The sequence below is a fragment of the Lissotriton vulgaris genome, chromosome 9 (genome assembly GCF_964263255.1).
Source record: "Lissotriton vulgaris chromosome 9, aLisVul1.2, whole genome shotgun sequence".
NCBI lineage: Eukaryota > Metazoa > Chordata > Amphibia > Caudata > Salamandridae > Lissotriton > Lissotriton vulgaris.
This window is the reverse complement of record NC_141697.1, coordinates 1,171,378,483-1,171,399,904: the sequence shown is the minus strand read 5'-3', so window position 1 is coordinate 1,171,399,904 and position 21,422 is coordinate 1,171,378,483. Positions and strand designations below refer to the sequence as shown.

General features: G+C 42.7%; 1 protein-coding gene across 1 annotated transcript in view; it reads right to left on the bottom strand.

Moving 5' to 3' along the window:
- GRM7 (glutamate metabotropic receptor 7) overlaps positions 1–21,422 on the bottom strand; it is a 1,698,774-nt gene that overhangs the window by 694,972 nt on the left and 982,380 nt on the right. The window contains exon 6 of the mRNA XM_086939213.1: positions 1,570–1,770. Within this exon, the coding sequence (XP_086795339.1) occupies positions 1,570–1,770 (201 nt within the window). The remainder of the gene's footprint in view (positions 1–1,569; positions 1,771–21,422) is intronic.

Genomic DNA, 21,422 nt, shown 5'->3' with positions numbered 1-21,422 from the left:
TCCAGGCTAGATCTCTGCATCAGGGTCTGCCGCTCTAACCATTGAGCCACACTTCTCCACAGTGAAATAAGTGTTGGTGTGGTGCCTCAACCAACACGTGAATTCATGAACTGCTTATGCAGATGATCTGTCATAGCTTATGGGCCATCAATGAATTAGAATTTATAATATTTCACAGATCTGGTGGGCAAATTTATTGACATAATGCAGAGGCGTAACAAAAAAATTATGGGGCCCCCTGCAGAATGTGACGACGAGGGCTCCCATAGTCTTCCATATCTCACAAATATTCATTCACCTTGGGCTAAACAGGGGTCCCATGAATGTTTGAGGGCCCCCTGAATGGTTGAGGTCCCACTGCACCGCCTAGCTTCAGGAGCCTCTGCTACTCCCCTGTCCTAATGTAAGACGCTCACAATTATTTGTTTTATTTGGTGAAGAAATCGCAAAATCTCATTTGTTATGCTTTTCCCTCATTAGACAAATTGTGCAGAGGTGTATTTTAATTGGATCATTTTCTTCAGTATCTTAGACTGAAATTATCTCTGCACTTATGGAGTGGACACAGTATTTCGAGGGATATTAAGCAGAATTGACAGCCTTGGAAACCAGTCCATGTTCACGAGCACAGTTGTAAATCATGCTCCCTGTACTAAACGCCAATACACAACCATTAACTCTTCCAATATGTGATTGGACGCAGTAAATGCACTTGCCCACACCACTGTCAATATTTAAGGATGGCCCTTTAAGCTGTAAATGAAATCGGAGGAAAGTGTGGAGAAATGCACTTAAAATTGTTTATGGATTCCTACAAATGTAGGAATGTAGTTAGCAGTCAATTTCCCTCGCCTCTGCCCGATTTTCCCTTACCACTTCCCTGGAGACACTGGTTGGTCTAAATTAAGTGCAAACGTTCTGTGCATAGGGCACACAGCACTGCGGACAGGAGGAACATTATAGCACATGCATTTCACGCTTTTGGATCAGACATAAATAAGGAACACTTAAATAACTAATTTTCTCTTCCACAAAATGTCATAACACCTGACAAAATCAGTTGTAAATCAAATCATTTAAGTCACACATACCGCCCTACAAAAACACTGACTACAAAATGTTAACCACCATATATATATATATTGTGCATAGGAACGTATAGACACACCATTCTTAACTCCATATCTTCATACCTTGTCAATGTATACATAAAAGGGGAGTTAGGAAAAGTAAATCTACCTATGTATACTACTTTGACAATATAGTAATAGTCGATATTTGTATAGGTCCATGTGAAAAACTTGAAATTCTCTTAGTATGTTGCAGAATCTTTCAAAATCAGAGTGACTGAATCAAAATTGCTCATTGGTAATATGTGAAAGGTGATTAAGTGAATATGTGCATGGAATTAGCGGGCAATAAATCATACTTTCTAGTGCCTATTAGCAACGCCTATTTCAGTTCTCTCCGCACCTCATTTGTAGAAATATACAATTGCAATAAAATACATGGTGTCAATCTGGTTGGTTTTGGCCTACACCCCTGGGATTCAGGTTACTTAGGACTTACCATTAAAGTTAACATTGCGGATGTATCTGAGCAGCTTCTTTCCACCAGCGTGCTCCATCTCCGGACAAACTCCAGGGTACTCTGGGCAGAGGTCCTTGTTCATATTATGGAGGGCGTGGGCCATAGCATAGACGGCATCGATCACAAACTGCACCCTTCCCTCCTGCTCATAGTGCGAGTCCTTGCCAATGCGCTCCTGCCCTGCACATGGGAACAAAAGCCGGAGAAAAGAGGAGAAGCCGGTGTGAGACTCATGTGGTTCATCAAATATGTTTTCTATGTGTCATTCAGTACTACTAGAATTGAAGGATTGGCATAACTAGAAAGTAATGCATTTGTTTTACCATTGTATGCAACAAAATCTGAAAACTATAAAAAATAAATTCCTGGAAAACTTTACATTGAGATTTAAAGTCTTCTGTAGGAGCTCTTGCTTTGAAATTGATTCGCTGTAGAAATGCCCTCCGCAAAGGTCTGCATATGATCAGTGTTGCCCTCCATGCTTAAGTTGTGTAGGAGCTTGCGGGTGATGGTCTTTAACACACGTGTTTAGGATCAGGATTTTTTTTGTATTACCAGACTTTAAACCAGAGCAAGTGGCGGCAGAAAAGGAAGAAAGTTGGATGAAGACTATCATTGGAACAGAAAGAAAGAGAGAAAGTGGGGAATAAAAAAGAGACAAAGAGCCAGAAAGTGGAAGGTAGTGGAAGAAAGAGTCAAGAGGTGGAATCCGGACTAGGCAGCTTTATGAGGCTTCATTCCTGGCACTGGCAGGTGGCTCCTACGAAAGATTTAGGCCCCTGGTTTGTTTTGAAAACCATATTTATTGCATTTTAGACTAGGTTTCAGTACAGCTTTGGTACATAAGTAATCTGGAAAAATTATATAAAAATTCATGTAAGTAGTCACCATGAAAAGATAATTAGGTAGAATGTACTGGTACTGCCACAACAAATAGAAACAACAGTGGTCAAAGAGAGAAAAAAATTGTTAAACCTTCCATAAAATATCGTTGAAGGAGAAAGGGGTGCCAGCAAGCCACAATGATAATGGAAGGATGTGTCCAGAAGCCATAGCCAACACCAATTAGGAGTTATGAACGAGGTAGGATCTTAGCGTGCCCAATTGGAGTAGGTTGAGCAAAAGATAGGATATGAGGAAAGTGGGATAGATTGGGGGGGGAGCACAGAGGAGCCTATGCCCAACACTAAGGTGTAACAATTCGAGCGGCCACAGGTGAAGATTCAAGGGGGCCTGTCATTAGTTGTTTAACATTCTTCGAGTTGCAATAACAGCTCATCCCATTGGCCTGCTATTTGGATAGGTTGGATGCCCCGTTTTTCCTCCCTACATAGGGCGGTGCTCTAGGTGCTCCACTTCTGAAGTTCCGCCTGCCAGGAAGGCATACGCGGGGAAGTAAAGTACTTCCAACATCTGGTAATTTCTCTTTTGGCTAATAGGAGTGCTAGATCCAGAAAACAGGCGGTCAGATTCACCTGCTTGGGGCAGGGGTAAAAGAGAAACTGAGTAGATGCAGGGGTGCCGGAGAGTGCACAGCCTGTGTACTCCGTGAGGGCACCAGAAGGGTACCATTTGGGTCAGGTTTACAGGTGTGGTGTGGCACCTGGGACAGTTGGGGGAAACGGTGGTAAAGAAGTGGTGACATTTCAGGGGTATGAGATAGGCTCAATGAAATATATTAAACTAAATGAGTTTAAATCAGACATTGCATGTGATCTTGGAGAGGTATAATACAATAGAAGGCCTTTCCTAATTACTGAAAACAAGTTGCAATTTAGACTCCCAGGTAACCCTTATGGTTTGTAGGGAAACTCTTGTGTGATCCATGATGGCCCTATAGTACCAAGCGATCAACTTTCTATTGTGGTTGATTGGAGCGTTTGCAAGCTTGTGTGGCAGGTTCCAACCATGCTGTGTGCCATTGTGCCTGACTGGCATGAGTGATTCTACCATATGTGAGGAATCAACGCCTTTATAACCCGACTGGTCCACATGGGGGTGTAATCAAGTCAAGGAGACCTCTTCTAAAAAATCACCCAAAGTATTTATTCCCGCCTGGTCCCATGGGCCGAGTTCTCGTCTGGAAAGGATACCTCTGTAGATATAGACACCGAGCAATGGGATTGCCATTGCATAAGGAAGGGATTGGTCTTGTGTAACGCATGCTATTACGAAGACAGGTCACCATCGTGTTGAGCAATAGAGTATAGTGCTATGAGTTTCTACTTGGTAGAAAGAGAATACCATGCAGCACACAGAATTTGATCAGATTCTGACCCACTAGCCAGTGGGTGGGGCGTTGAAGCTGTGCTGCATAGTAATAGCTACAGAAATTGGAGGCCGCTATGCCTCTGTCACGAGGGAACTTTAGTTCGGCCAACACAATCCGGCGTCTACTCAAATCCCAGAGACGGTCACAAAGCATTACGTCCAACTCCTGAAAGGTCCATGCCAGGATCAGGAGTGGAGATTTACGAAATAATAGAAAAGGCGGGAGAGCATCAGCTACCTGATCTTGAAATTCTCCATCTTTGAAGGCCCTCTCTGCTTCTGCAGTAACAAAACACTCCATGGACGGATACGCCCACCTTCAGAAAGAAACGCAGACCCCCACTGCTGCGTTTGACCCTCTCTAAACTTTAAAAAAAGAATCCTGAAATTCTCATCAAACATTACTTGATTCCTTCGCTCAAGAGATCTTCTTTAGACTATCTGAGTATTTTTTTACATCGCTGTCCTCATTTTCTCAATCAGTATCAGCTGAATAAAATCAAGATGTCTCTACCCTAGACGAGTTCTTTCTGATCTAACGTCTCACTAAGGGTGTGTGAAGTTGCAACTTTTTTCAGTACATTGTATTACATTTTATTACAATGAAGTGTTATGTTTACAAACGAGTCCACAACATAAATCTTATATCAAAATTCTCTAAACCTAAAAGGGACCATCCAGATAAAAACTATGGGGCATATTTACAAGTAAATGGCGGAGCGTGGCGCTGCAGCAATTTTCACAGTACCACGTTCTGCCATTTCCAAATTGCAGGGATGCCCTGTATTTACAACAATACTACACACCCCTGTGTTTTCCCAAGCGCTAAAAATAGCTGCCTAGCGCCATTACAGACACCCTTTCACCATAGTGCAAGGTTGCCTGTGTTGCAGGGAATGATTGTTTATGTGCAGTAAGGTTTTCCTTCCTGCACATAAACAATCAATAATGGCGATTTGTTACTTTTATGTGTGCGGCATTCTGTCGCACACATAGAAGTAGCAAATCGTTATTATTTATTGATTGTTTATGTTCAGGAAGGGAAACCTTCCTGCACATAAACAAACATTAATGGCGTTTTGCTCTTTCCATGTGTGCTTAAATATGCAGCACATGTAGAAAAAGCAAAAACTAGGAGAAATAGAAGTATTTTTCCTCGTTGCGCCATTCTAACGCCTGCTTTTCAATTACATTAATTTTTGGCACTGCCTCAGATTTACAGATTCTTGTAAATCGGGGCAGCGTCAAAAAGCAATGGGTGATGCAGTGGAACGCCTTCAGCAACACCCATTGCACGCCCCTTTCACGCAGATACCTGCGTCAAAAGGTACCATATTTACAAAGTGCCGTTAAGCCACAAAAACTGGCTATGCATCACTTTATAAATATGGTGCAGAGGACTGCACCACCAGAACATCAGTAAAAGTGATGTTCCGGTGGCAAAATCCGCTTGTAAATATGCCCCTTATTCTCTTTACCCAGTTCGGCCTCAAAAATATTCACCTACAATAAGCCATACAGGATGTTGAACTCTTTGAAGACACTTGCATATGTCTAGAGTCCTATTGTGACATCATTCACCAGAAGGCTCTTTTAAAGAAAGCCATGTCCCAAAAAAGATTTAAAAAACTACCATGAAAAACTGCAATGATGCTTTGAAAGTGTAAACCTTCAGTTCAAAACCTGCCTGCACTGAACCAATGGCAACCATTGACTGCAAAAGGAGCGTGCACTATAACTCGTATAATTGTGAACTTTGTTCCAGTATGTACCTGAATGAGATGGTGCACCTCAAATCCACCTGAATATTTGTATAAGGAAATATATATTTTAATCTTTTCACATGGACTAAGATATATGATTGCCTGTAGACTGATGATGGCTGCACCTACAAGAATGCACATTATTGAAGTCTCCTTGCATAAGATGGATTTACACATTGGGCCATCTGTCTGAATTTGGCAAGGGCACTGAGAGGATTCAAGATTTCTCATACTGTTAATTCTCCTAATGGAGATTTATTCATAATTAAAGATTTTTTCACAATGAAATATTTTGCTTCGATATCAATATTAACATGTAACATGCAAATGTAGTGAATGTGCATTTTTCACGTTAGCTTGACCATAGCAATGTATGTTACATTTTAACATAACTAACGTCTGGTTGTCGTTTTGTCTGTGTAGTGTATATTTCTTTCAAAAGATAACCGAAGCAGCGATCTTAAGTGATGTACCATTTGTTTTCTGTTCACATGTGAAATTGTTTTGTTACACAATCTTGTAAAATGCAGTGCACTGCCTGAACTGAACTCATCTCATCTCATTATGTTGCAGATAACTGTGAGTCCGAGGAACGTTTAATGTGAATTCAGTGTGTAGTAGCTTGAAAAAATAATGAAGTTTCTTATCTGCTTGTGCCTTAACCTGATTGGTTCTGCATCTGAGAATCCTGTGTATTTGTGGCGAATTGATAGAAATGTGGGATTTAAACTAGTGCAAAGTGGACGAGAGTTCAGATGTCTTTCTACTTGCCTTTTGATTCAGGTGCCCCTTTTTACTCAACTTAGGGGTGGAGGGAGCTCTCAGTATGGGAGAAATAACCTAGCTTTGATTTCTTTTTGAGACAACTTTATAATAGTTGGTCTTTGATTTTATTACCTTTATATTGCATTGAACTATATACTGGTTGTTGCATTCATGTATTAATTATTGATTGACATTAATACTGATGATAGTGATGTTTGTAACTTTGCTAGTAATTTAGTAAACCTTTATTCTTTTGAACTTAGCCAGTCTCTGTCTTCCTTGTGGAGCCAAATGTCTTGAAATGAATTGAATTTTAATGTCAGCACAGTAAGAACTAAAGGTGTATTGGAGGGCGCTGTTTGAATCAGAATTTGCACTAGAATTTGCATGAAGCAAATTAGCCTCCCTATGTAGTTGCGCTCGATTGAAATGGGAGGTTCTGCCCAGGCTTAGGTAACTGCTTTGCAGTATACTGGAGTGAACCCCTGGGCAAGCCAAGGCACTGAGGACTCCACTGAATGCTGGTGAGCTCAAAGCAATTCGGACAGGAGGTGCCTTTCTACGTACACATTGTGTGCTTGAAAGGGGTGGGGACGAGGAGACTTGACATTCTATTGTGCATCCACATATGGGGCAGCAAGGAAGAGGGAAGAGGAGGTGTTCCGTCAAGTACTTACCTAGAGCTCACAATCACCCCTAACTAACACCCTCCCTTGTGTATGGTTGTATGACGGTACCCCGCAGGCATTTACCCTGCACGCTTTTACAGCACAGTCAGTACCCCATGTGAAATGTTACAACGCATTACTTTAGCACGCAAATTGTTACAATTACTTGCTTTAGGGGGTGCTGGACTTTTAAATGTATAAATACTTTCCCAACTCCAGTCTACTCAACAGTACGGAAGGTCTTGGACTTAGAAATCCAACACCAGTTCAACAACGCTCCCCCTACGGCAAGTCGTTTTAACGACTTGCGTGGTAATGTGGCATGCGGGGTACTGACTTTCTTGTAAATCTGGTCATTGTAAAGACTGAAGATACTGAATTTGTTGTAAATCTGGTCATTGTAAAGACTGCAGGGTTAATTATGTTTTCCCTTGTGTGTGGTAGAAGACAATTTGTTAAAGGCTACTGCTTTGGTAAAGGTTAAGAGGCAGGAGATAAAGAGATATTGTTAGGTAGGCTTGGTCATGGCAAAGGTCCAGCCCTTTGAAGTAGGTGTTGATATGAGGAAGAGTACTAGTGTTTATTCTCATTTCTACATTGGAAAATGCCCCGCTGTCTTGTAGATTTGCCCATTTACACTCCTGCCCTCACATGAAGTTGAACTTGTGTGGGAATACAATAGTCCTTGCTAATTTGAGGCAGATCGCAAGCCTCTGTAGATCAGATTGAATGTGGCGATTACTCAGAGAGACTTGTATGAAAGGGCGAGACCATGTGTGCATGCAGTACAGTACAGGGGCATGCAGTCGAGCATAGGGCATTTTCCTGTCTGTGCCATTGAGCATGGGTTGCAGAAGTGTGAGCATCCATAGATGGGCTGTTGTCCTACAATTAAAGTGCAGTATTTCAGGAGCTGCAGTAGTGCCAGTTTCATTTAAAATGCTACAGCTCAGCAATCAGAGGTACAATCTCGACTCAGTTATGAAACAGATACAACATTGGCAGCTACTACCTTAGTGCTCTTGACTTACATGGAGCGGATGCTGCTCAACTTGTACCCAGTTATCATCCTTTGCCTATGGTAGGACAGCAGTTAAAGCAAGAGTGGAGCACACGTGACGTCACAGGAAATCAGCTGATAGGTTAGTTCCTGGAGTTTGAATATTGCTCCTCAAGCCCTCCTAAATGAATCCATAGTTTTTACACTTGCTTGCTTTGAGTGGTGATGATGGTGGTGGTCCATGGTGATTTTAGCCAAAGCCACATAAACCGTAACAACAACAAGTTCCTCCCATATTAAGACTAATTTACACAATGAGTGGTTTCTGCAATCTTTCCTTGTGTTTATAGGGTAGGTACAGCGTAGACAGCAGATGTGCAGGTTTTCCTCCACTTCAAAGAGGTGCCACATGGTCTGAGGACATCAATTGATTAATCAGACATGAGGACTATCAATGCAAGTTGCCCAGAGCAGTTTTCCTGGTGGGGTACAGCTGTATGAAATGACAAGCTTACTTGTCTGGGATGGGCGATTTTCACTAATAATAGGTACAGTTTCGTCCACAAACATCAGGGGACTACATCAGGTTACGAAACAATACTTTGTATGATTTCGTCCTATATGTATTATCAATCACAACTAATTCGCTTTTATGCCCATTGCATATTAATGGGATTAGCATCTTCTTGCAATGTCTTTATGCAGAATCCGTTTCTCAGATCTCGACGAATTATTATACACTAATCTAACGTTAATTTAATTCCCACCAAAATCTTTTTTTTTTCTTATCTCAGCCAAAGACGAAATGCGTGGCAAACAAGAAGTACATAGAAAACAGTTTGATGGAAATAAAATATGTTTTTACGTAAGCAGATCGATGTATGTTATGGAGTGGTGTGGCTCACTGGTTAGAGGCGGCAGACCCGGAAGCAGAGAACGGCCCGGGACCAGGGTTCAATTCCCGACGTGGCAGGGTCGTGGACCAGGGTCAGCGGACTCGATAATTCTCGCCTTGGTGCCTACTCTAACCAGGAATCACACTCGGCAACTCTGGGCATTAGCTTGTCTCATCTCTACAACGGCCCCCCACATTTGCCGGGGATGCCTGGCTCCACCTTGGGGACTCCCAGTAGGGAAAACACAAGGAAAGTCCCTGGGTTATGTACTCACTTTGGAACCCAAGTCTAGTTCACATGTACCAAAAAGCTATGCCCCAGTCCTAAAGTATACATTCAAAATAACACTGTAATACACCAAATTTATATAAATTCTAAAACAGAAATGTGAGAATAAGAAATTAAGAACCTTAGATGTTGTTGTTTTATCAAATAAGTGTACAGTTTATTACAATATTGACAAGGTTAAAAACAATCATATGCACAGATAAAAATTAATAAAATATCACAATTAAGTTAAAAACAATGAGTTTCAGGAGTCACAGTTTGTTTTCGTTGTCGACGCTGCGTTTCGGTGAGTCTGTGATACCACCTTCCTCAGGACAAACAAATTTCTATAAAAAGACATTATAATTAGAGGACATCCAGTTTTGTGCATATTGAGCGTCTAGGGCTCTCTTTTTTTTAGACTAACATTAGTTTAGACATATTTTAACCTTCTATCTTTAGTGAACAACAGGTTAAAACACCATGGTACTTGGTGCAAATATCAATTACATAATAAGGTTCAGAAAGGTGTATTAATAGGAGCAAATTGGTACAAAGAACTATAACTATGGACTCCATAGTACTGTTGGCTAAGCAACACGTGTATAAGGCTACTTCTAATTGAGAATAGGTCTGAAGTATACCTGTGTGGGAATTCTTGAAAGTCCTCTGCTGATCAATTGCGAGGAACTTCTCATGTATCAATTTGGCGAAAATGGCTTCCTGTTTCTTAATTTACAGGGTGCTATTTCTATAATGGAATATAATGAACATAAGTACTTCATTTTTATCCGTTACTTTTTATTTTCAGAAGTGCTCTTGTCTAGACGGGAATTCCTAAACTTCTCTGGTTACCTGTTTAGATTCAAAGCTCTGTATTGTAGAGGTTGCCGGAGGGGTGCCACCGATTTTGAATTGGGGGACCACTGTAGGAATAAAAAAGACAGGGAAAAGATTGGCCTCATTATTCGTTGTTGGGCCAATAAGTATATCCTATCTATGCCGAAGGGGTTACTTCCAAGATATGTAACTCACCAAACATAAGGATTATGAATGGTCCTTCATTTTTGAGTTAAACCGCGCTACTGGATGCCTTCAATTATATCCAAAGCGTTGGGTAAAGAACACTCACGGTTGTTTTAGCATTCAACCTATTAGGAACATATAATATATATCAGAATTAGTTATCGTTATGGTTTCTTTTAAACGAGAAAAAAAGGTTTGGTTATTGCTTTTTTAATGGTATCTATCCCGTTTATGAGGAGTTAAAAAGGGAAGCCAAGGAAACCGAAGTAAGTATACCTCCGATCGTTTTTAAACTAAACTAAAGGCGCCTCGAGTAGGAAAAATGCCACAGTTCGAATTACAGTCGTCGGCATTGTTAAAATAAAGTGGCTAGACTCGCGCTCACCTTTCGTATTCGTGTCGGCCTCCTTGCTCCCCTCACGGTCCTTCCTGCATCTGTTAGCGTGCTCGATCGGCCAAAGATAAACAGGGTCTTTCGACTCCAGTTTAAAAAGGATTCAGTTTCCCGGGAAAACGTCAAATTCATGACGTCACGGGTGATTAACCAATCAGAACGGTCTAACACAAGGAACTACAGTTGTAGTTTTCCTCGTCCCTAGACACGTGATAGAAAGTCCTTTGGTTACCGTTTTTAGTTTCAGTTGGTTAGCGGTAACTAAGGACGCAATGTTTCTGCACGAAGGAGGGTCCTATTCTTTGCTATTTTTAATGGATAGGCGGTGACGAAAGGCACAGTGGATTTGTTTGTTTACAATTGCAATCAGGGTTATTAGCTGACCGGGGGAAACTTTATTCAGCGTTCGTGTATAAATACTGAATGTCGCTATCTGCGAGTAGTAGTTGGTAATTTACAGACATAAGGAGCGGACTTTGGAAAGGATTTACTGCAAAATCCTTTCCCAGTCTTCCTTGGAGTTTAGCCCATTATTTACGGAATTAAAGCGGGACATATAAAATTGTTCCCGTTTTTTTCCGTTTTAAGGTGATGTCTCCTCCTCTGGTGTTTTGGGTAATAGTTTCAAGGCCACACCATTTCAGTTCATTAATTTTATGATTAGCCGCTTGCCAGTGTTCAGTAAGCGGTGCTCCTTGCTTTTTACATCTGATCGCAGACTTGTGTTCGTTCAATCTCAGTCTAATTTCTCGCGATGTTTCACCTACATATACTAATTCACATGGGCATTTGATAAGGTATATTATATTTTTAGATCTACAGTTGATGAATGATTTGGTAAAATGTTTAGTTTTGTTATGTTCAATTGGATTGCCTTTTATTACGTGATCACAATTAGAACATTTGCTACAAGGAAATGTTCCTGTAGGCAGGGGGTTGTTATCCATGGTTCTTTGTAATTGGGTGGTTTCCCTATAAGTATGGACTACACTGTTTCTGATGGTTTTGTTCCTTCTAAAGGCAATGATTGGTTTAGGGATAGGTGGCTGACTGGTGTTCGTGGTTATTAAATTCCAGTTTCGGTTGATAATGTTTTTAATTTTGTTGCTAACACCACTATAGTTAGTTATGAAAACCAATCTTTTGTTTGTGTCAGAATTGTTGGTCTTCTTCTGGAATAGGTTTTCCCTATTGAAGTATTTTGCTCTTTTCAGTGCTTGGTTTACCATCTTTTTTGGATATCCCCTGTCTGCAAGTTTTTTAGCTAGAATTCCTGCATGGTATAGAAAGTCTTTATTGTTGGTACAGTTACGTTTCAATCTCAGGAATTGACCAAAAGGGATGTTATTTTTCTGGCATGGAGGGTGGTTGCTGTGGTAATGCAACATGGTATTTCTATCTGTCTTTTTGGTAAATAACTCAACCTGCAAGGTGCCTGTCACATGTTTGATTAGGATGTCTAAGAACTCGCATTGTTCTTGGTCCACATGACTAGTGAACTTTAGATTGGTATCTCCAAGATTCAGCCAGGTTATAAATTCTTGCAGTAATTCCAGGGTCCCTGTCCATACAAAGAAGATATCGTCGATGTACCTCGACCACATCGAGATATTCTCGTAGAATGGGGCGGCTACATTAAAGATATGTTTTTCTTCAAATTGTGATACATACAAACAAGCCAGGCTGGGAGCACAGGTGGCTCCCATGCTGGTCCCTTTCGTTTGCCTATAGAAGTCTTTTTCGAAAAGGAAAATGTTATTTTTTAGCACTATAGTCACACAGTCCACGTACGGAAGGTCTTGGACTTAGAAATCCAACACCAGTTCAACAACGCTCCCCCTACGGCAAGTCGTTTTAACGACTTGCGTGGTAATGTGGCATGCGGGGTACTGACTTTCTTGTAAATCTGGTCATTGTAAAGACTGAAGATACTGAATTTGTTGTAAATCTGGTCATTGTAAAGACTGCAGGGTTAATTATGTTTTCCCTTGTGTGTGGTAGAAGACAATTTGTTAAAGGCTACTGCTTTGGTAAAGGTTAAGAGGCAGGAGATAAAGAGATATTGTTAGGTAGGCTTGGCTCATGGCAAAGGTCCAGCCCTTTGAAGTAGGTGTTGATATGAGGAAGAGTACTAGTGTTTATTCTCATTTCTACATTGGAAAATGCCCCGCTGTCTTGTAGATTTGCCCATTTACACTCCTGCCCTCACATGAAGTTGAACTTGTGTGGGAATACAATAGTCCTTGCTAATTTGAGGCAGATCGCAAGCCTCTGTAGATCAGATTGAATGTGGCGATTACTCAGAGAGATTTGTATGAAAGGGCGAGACCATGTGTGCATGCAGTACAGTACAGGGGCATGCAGTCGAGCATAGGGCATTTTCCTGTCTGTGCCATTGAGCATGGGTTGCAGAAGTGTGAGCATCCATAGATGGGCTGTTGTCCTACAATTAAAGTGCAGTATTTCAGGAGCTGCAGTAGTGCCAGTTTCATTTAAAATGCTACAGCTCAGCAATCAGAGGTACAATCTCGACTCAGTTATGAAACAGATACAACATTGGCAGCTACTACCTTAGTGCTCTTGACTTACATGGAGCGGATGCTGCTCAACTTGTACCCAGTTATCATCCTTTGCCTATGGTAGGACAGCAGTTAAAGCAAGAGTGGAGCACACGTGACGTCACAGGAAATCAGCTGATAGGTTAGTTCCTGGAGTTTGAATATTGCTCCTCAAGCCCTCCTAAATGAATCCATAGTTTTTACACTTGCTTGCTTTGAGTGGTGATGATGGTGGTGGTCCATGGTGATTTTAGCCAAAGCCACATAAACCGTAACAACAACAAGTTCCTCCCATATTAAGACTAATTTACACAATGAGTGGTTTCTGCAATCTTTCCTTGTGTTTATAGGGTAGGTACAGCGTAGACAGCAGATGTGCAGGTTTTCCTCCACTTCAAAGAGGTGCCACATGGTCTGAGGACATCAATTGATTAATCAGACATGAGGACTATCAATGCAAGTTGCCCAGAGCAGTTTTCCTGGTGGGGTACAGCTGTATGAAATGACAAGCTTACTTGTCTGGGATGGGCGATTTTCACTAATAATAGGTACAGTTTCGTCCACAAACATCAGGGGACTACATCAGGTTACGAAACAATACTTTGTATGATTTCGTCCTATATGTATTATCAATCACAACTAATTCGCTTTTATGCCCATTGCATATTAATGGGATTAGCATCTTCTTGCAATGTCTTTATGCAGAATCCGTTTCTCAGATCTCGACGAATTATTATACACTAATCTAACGTTAATTTAATTCCCACCAAAATCTTTTTTTTTTCTTATCTCAGCCAAAGACGAAATGCGTGGCAAACAAGAAGTACATAGAAAACAGTTTGATGGAAATAAAATATGTTTTTACGTAAGCAGATCGATGTATGTTATGGAGTGGTGTGGCTCACTGGTTAGAGGCGGCAGACCCGGAAGCAGAGAACGGCCCGGGACCAGGGTTCAATTCCCGACGTGGCAGGGTCGTGGACCAGGGTCAGCGGACTCGATAATTCTCGCCTTGGTGCCTACTCTAACCAGGAATCACACTCGGCAACTCTGGGCATTAGCTTGTCTCATCTCTACAACGGCCCCCCACATTTGCCGGGGATGCCTGGCTCCACCTTGGGGACTCCCAGTAGGGACCATCCCACAGGGAAAGCCAGGACGGGTTTCCCAGCGGTCTACAGCGCCACAATGCCTCAGGGCAGCAGTATGCTTTACAAAACCACATACATTACATTATGCTCACCAAACTGGACGTGTGGGTGTCTTAACCTTTCACTTTGCCAGACGTCCTGTGGGTTTGTGGACTGATGAATTGTCCTCGTCTGAGTCACAGCAATGGTGTCAAGGTGCTAATGCATGCCAGAAAAATAGACTCGTTCCGTCCAGACGGTAGTAAAAGACACACACTGCTGAAATGCAGTTCCCTCTCACCTCGAGCCATGCACCACTGCACCTGGGTAATGGATGCTTGGAAGCTGGCCACTCGTGCGCCATTCAATGCAAGATATGCTGAGCACTGTGGTTGTGACAATGGTGCTATCTATATCACTTACCGGTAATCGCAGTACCCTGAGTCCTACTCCTTCACTTCAATTCATATTTCCTCCCGCCCTCCCAATATGTGCAACTGACGCATTTTAGTCGTAAATGTAAAAAACGTAAATCCAGTATTTGTAAAGCGCACAGCTACCCAGAGGCATCCCGGCACTGGGTGCCGTCAGGAAGAGTAGGCGAGCTATTGCCCAGAGTCCCATGGTGCTGGGCTGACCTGCCGCCGGTGCCGGGGATCGAACCATGAACCCCGGTGTCCGGTGTCAGTCGCCCTGGCCGCAGCACCACACCTCATCCCTTGTGAACTTGAATACTGACCGGAGGAATGGTGACAGGGTTTGGTTTTTACTGCTTCTTTTGCCATGTTATTGGCAGTGGCTGCTGCTCGGTGTCTGAAGCGGTGGTGCGAGGGGGGAATACAAAAATAAGCACACACAACAACAAAAAACGTTGCTTACCTGTAACCGCGTTGCCCCTCTCCCGGTCCTATCCAGGGCCAGCTGGTGCACACTGCGCAGGCTTCCTGATACCAATCCCAGAGCTTCTCTCATACTGTGAATAGTATTCCCATCATTAGAGAAGCTCCGGTTTTGTTCTGAACAGCCTGGTTTGTTGCTCAGAAAGTTCCAGGGAGCCTGTGGCTTTTCTCCACGCGGCTGTACAACACAGCTGTGTGGAGACAAGCTAAGTGCGCATGACAGTTTGGCCAGCCTAGGAAGGTCGGCCATACCATCATGCACACTTAGTAGTACCCATCACCCACCCTCCCCACTGTTGACATGCATTGCATTTTAACAGTCTGCAGGTAAGAAGAAAAATAAAATCTGTTGCCAGCTAGTGGGGCAACGGTCCTCCACCATAACGGAGGAGCCGCCCTTGGTTATTAGTCCTAGTTGAGTCAGGTATGCTTCATATGTACTGAATTACAGCGAGGAAGGGACATTGGGTTTATACATTGTGATATAAAATCACAAAACTCTGCCTTTCGTCATTATCCGCTTAACCGTGGCGGAAATTCCGCCGCTGTGCGGCGGGCTGGTCTGCCAACGGACGGACGCAGCACTACGAAGGTAGTGCTTACGACGGCCATTGCCCGACAGAAGCACGCAAGGGGTTATATACCCATGGAAAATGGATAATGCTTTTAGAAATGTGGAAACTTGGTTGTGTTCCTAAGTTTGGTGATGACACTGTTTCAGAAACACAATCATCTTTTCTGAACTACAGGGAGAAGAAGGCATCGACAATGGGCCAACAAAGTGAGACTAACATTGTATCAAATAAGTGTGAGTACACTGGCTAATTCCACCCCTCCAGTCTCTATTAGTATTTTAAAATTGAGAGATTCAGACCCCTACCTTCATCTTAAAAATACAAGGTAGGGCTAGTCAATATATAAATAATCAAAGCCAAGGGATCCAGTATGAATGTGAAACCTAAAGTAGCACTGTTTGCAAAGCTCATAGATGACTTCTTCTAGTCACAACCACAATCTGCAGAGGCTGACAACATAATGAACTGAATGACTGAATAATAACTGAATTGAATTGTAAATGTCAGGAATGCTGATGGATAGCTGAAATAATTCATGTAACAATCTCACAAGGCAGTCCTTTCTTCTGGTCACTTTTTCTCTTCAATGAAGTCACTGCATGGGCTGAGTACAACACAGCTCAAAATGGTTAGACTGGTAGGAACCTAAACGTGGCAAAAATATTACTAATAAACTGAAAAATTCCTCCTATTTCGGAATAGAAACCTGGATGACTGCTGTGGGTATAGCTTATACGAAACACCTGAAAACACCCACACTTCTTAGCAAATATGGGGTGATATATACTTGTTATTATAGAGTCAATGGCAAGAAATTGTCTAAAATGCATATTTCATAATAGATTGCATACTGGACATGTTTTATATATACTGTCGTTTTTAGACATTATATCACCATATAGTTTATGTTTAAAACTATTTAGTCTGGGCTGGCAGACATACTTGCTGTATGACTGAAATGTATATTCCAACTTTAGTAAATGTTTGTTATTTAAGAAGTGAATTACATCCAGGAGGTACAAGATGATTCACATTCACATTTTGGCTATGCAAATCAACCCAAACTGTGGATTTCCAGGTGAGCCCATGACAGTTTGCTGCATATCTTATGGGAAAATTAATCAAACCAGTCTTTTTTAGATGGCAGAAAGTCTGACATAGAAGCTCTCAAATCAACTTGTCCACCATTTTGAGTGACAACATGGCGTCAGTGTTGCTCCATGAGAAAGGCCGCAGAACAAGTGCTGGAGGACATAACTTCACTCATCTTCAACCTAAATTAATCCATGCTCAGCACAAATGGTTAATAGTGAGTTTGAGATGGGAATGAAATAGGCTTCAGATGATGGGTACCACTGCAGAACCAGGAGCAGAACTGAAGAATGGATGCTCTGAATGTAGACAGGGTTCTGCTGCTTTGACAGACTTCAGCCCCCCCATATTTAATGATCTCCGCCATTGTGGTTGATAACTTTATGCCTTCAGAGTGCCTTCAGAGGTGGCTCATCTGGAGACACTGAGGGGCATTTTTATGAGAGGCTTGTGTCACGTTTGCCCCACGCAAAGTGAGATCCATGACACATGCGTGACACAAGCCTTTAAGTTAGTATTATTATTATTAGTTCATTCTTGTTGAGCGCATGGCTACCCATAGGCATCCCAGTGCTGTCAGGCAACGGACTAGGCAAGGAGGTCTAGTGAATGTTCTGGAATAGCCATGTTTTTAGTTGTTTCCTGAACGTTAGATGGTCAGGATTGGATCTGAGCTCGGTTGGGAGAGAGTTCTATAAGATGGATGCATTATATGAGACCATAGGTCCGCCTGTTATTGCTCGCTTTGTTTTGGGTGTCTTGGATTGACAAAGTTTGGCGGATTTAAGGTTACGTGAAGGTCGGTGGAAGGTAAGGCGGGCTTGATTTATTTTTGGGCCTGTGTTCTAGAGGGTTTTGTGGGCAATGCATAGTGCTTTGAATTTGACACGTTCTGCTATGGGCAGCCAGCATAGAGCTATTAATGCTGGTTTCGCTGATTGTTTTCCTGGAATAGTGTGACGTAGTCTGGCTGCTGCGTTCTGCACTATTAGGAGCTTCCTGATTGTGGTTTTAGGGGTTTCTAGGTAGAGTAAATTACAATAGTCCAGCCGGGGGAGAATCAAAGATTGTACCATGGATCTGCGCACAGTGTCCGGGAGAAGTGGTAAAATCTTTCCAAGTTGTTTTAGAATGCCAAAACATGCAGTTGCTGCTAGGACTGCTTGGTGGTCCAGCTTGAGTGAGCTGTCTAGCCAGATTCCCAAGCTTTAAATCTTCTCTTTGGGCTGGGGAGGGGTACCGAGGCGGCTAGGCCAACTTATGTTAGTGTGTGACTCTGCCTTATTTCCGAGGATCATTAGCTCCATTTTGTCCCCATTTAGTTTGAGGAACGATTGCTCCATCCAGGTGGCTATCTGTTCCAGGCATGACTTAAGGTCGATGGTGTTTTCTTTAGGGTGTTCTAGGGCTACTACAAGTTAGGTGTCGTCTGCGTAGGTCACAATTGTGACACCATACAGCTGTACTATCTCGGCCAGTGGTCTCATGTACATGTTAAAAAGGGTGGGGCTAAGAGATGAGCCTTGCGGGACTCCGCAAGTGAGAGGTATCTCTCTTGATTTGTACCTGCCTTCGAACACTTGAAGTTCTGTCTGATAGGAAGGACTTCAGCCAAGCCAAGGCCTTTCCTTCGATTCCTATCTCTCTGAGTCTGTCTAGTAAGATCCTATGGTTTACCGTATAAAACGCGGCCGTGAGATCCAATAGGATAACTGCCACTGTTCCTCCACGATCCATCACTTTCCTCGCTTCCTCCATTACCATTAGGAGTGCAGTTTCCGTCCCATGGTTAGGTCGGAAGCCTGTCTGTGATTTGTGCAGAATGTCCTGTGATTCTAGATAATTGAACAGTATCGCGTTCACGGGTTTCTCTAGTATCTTACTGACTAGTGGGAGGAGTGAAACCGGTCTGTAGTTCCCCAAGTTATCTGGATTTAGACTAGGTCTTTTTATGAGTGCCCTCACCATCGCCTGTTTCCACCTTACCGGTACTGTTGAAGTGATCAGGGATAGGTTGAGCATTTCTAGGAGAACTGGGAGGATTGTTTCCTTAACTTTTTTTAGCATGTCTGCAGGCGCTGGGTCGCTGGGCGATCCTGATTTTATTTTCCCAAAAATTTTATCCAAGGTAGTGAAATCCATGAATGGGATTTCTTCAAGAAGCCCTATTTTGTCTGATCCTCTAGGTGTTTCGGGGGTAGGGTGTGTCCTTCTGCTGTAGGGGTTGGAACGTATTGTATATATTGAGAATGTTGTTATTAAAGAATTCTGCTAGTTCCTTACATCTCTGAGAGGCTCCTTCCTTGGAACCTTCTGGCTATTTCTTTAGGGGTGTTAGTTGCTGCCTTAATGTTTTCCTCAAAGTAAAGTGCTTGAGCCTTTTTGATTTTTATTTGATACATTTTTATTGCCTCTTAAGTAAGATTTATGAAGCCATGCAGCTCAACTCTTTAGTCTGCACAAGGGACTGATTCCATGAGTGCTTAGGTGGGTGTTCCCACACAACTCCTATGCTTTTTGACGTTTTTCCAACTTTTTTGACAAGCGGTCAAAAGGTTTACTCATATGATTGAAAATAAACAAAAATATCAAAGACTTTCAATCTATGCGTACAGTAACGGGACAACACCATTATAAAACGTACCATTTAAAATGCAACTGTTTTGAAAAAATACTTTGGAGCATATTTACAAGCCTCTTTCACCACCAGAGGGTCACTTTATTGACACTCCTATGGTGTAGTGCCAGTTCACAAATTTATAAGGTGGCGCCCAGCCACATAACGAGGCATAAAGCCACCTTGTAAATATGCTCCTTTCTGCCGAAGTATGCTGCGGCAAAGAGGCGGGCAATGGGTGTTGCTGTGGGCGTTCCCCTGCAACACCAATTGCTTTTTGAGCTGCCCCAGATGTACAAGGCTGGGGCAGTGCCAAAAACTAAGGCCAGGTAATACCTGGTCTTAGAATGGCGATACAAGGAGACATTTTTTATTTCTCCTCGTTTTTGCTCTTTCTATGTGTGCTGCATTCTGCAGCACAAATAGCGAAAGCAAATCGTAATTATTGAGATCCCTTCCTGAGCATAAACAATTGCCCCTGCAATGCAGGCACCCTTGCAACATGGCGCAAGGATGCTTTCACTGTCGCTAGGCAGCTTTTTTAGCAGCAGTGCTAGGGGAAATGCATGCGTGTGCCATATTTTTGTAAATTCAGCACATCACTGCATTTAAAAATTGGCAAAGTGCGGTGTTGCCAAATTTGGTGTAACACCGCGCTCCGACATTTTTGAGTAATTATGCCCCTTTAAGAGGTACATGCTACTGTCAATTATGCAACCATTAAAATAAATAGCTGTAACTTCAATTGTTAGCATTTGTCAATATTCACAGAAATGGTAAACTGATGTTTTGACACATTCAGATACAACATGATGACCCGTCTCACAATAAACAAATTGCATTTTTCAACATAAACAAGACAAATGTATGACATAAAAAAGTTTGTTAAGAACATATCCTTTGCTTTGAAATGTCTATCACATATGGCAGTCAGCGGCACTGTGGAATGCAAAATGTGCTCAGCACAGCATACGGTGCCATATGTGATGAAGCTCATGTTCAGAATATATTCCTGGAAGACACAATGCCCTTCAGGCATGTCTTGAAAATAGATCGCACACTGACAGCGTAAGCATCAAGGAGGTATGTGCATGAACAGGTATCGAAATACAGTGAAACTGAGAGCCCAACGCACACAATGTCGACACATGGCCAGTATGCGCCTAGTTGTGATAAACAGCAGTAGCTCTATGCAGCCAATGGCGTAACAATAGCCCACACAGCCAATGAGGTGCTGGGGGCCCCTAGCTCCAGGGAATCCCTCCAACACTGTGCAAGGATGGCAGGCACCTGACCTGATTGCTCCTGACTGGGTCCAGAGCATGGGGGCCCCCTCCGTGTACTTTGCAGCGGGCCGCTCAAGTTTCGTTATCCCACAGTATGTACCATGGAAGTTGTCTCCAACCTTTTCAATCAATAAAAATCACCTGAGCTACTAATGTTATTAGTGTTGTATTAACCCTTCCCATGCTCATGACGAGCTGAGCTCGTCTTGAGCCATGGCGCTCCGGTGCTCATGATGAGCTCAGCTCGTCATGGCCCGTGGAACGCTGAGGTGCGGAGAGAATTCCCCTACTGTGCTGAGCGTTCCACGGGAGCCGGTGCACCTGTGACAAGCTCAGCTCGTCATGAGCACAGGAGCGCCGTGCCTCATGACGAGCTGAGCTCGTCATGAGCATGCGGGCGCTGTGCACGCCCCCCTCGTCCCCCAGCACAGCGGGGGAATAACCCCCGCAGCAAAGGGGGTAATGAATGCATCAGACAAGAATTAGTTAGTGGCCAATTCAGTGCCTAATTTGTAAAATAATCAGTGCGGGCCCAGTGTTTTGCTCAGAAGCCCGTGGCTGAGACTGTTAAAGGTTGGAGCACTAAATACCAAGGCTGTGTAGTCATGATTCCACCTCAGACTTC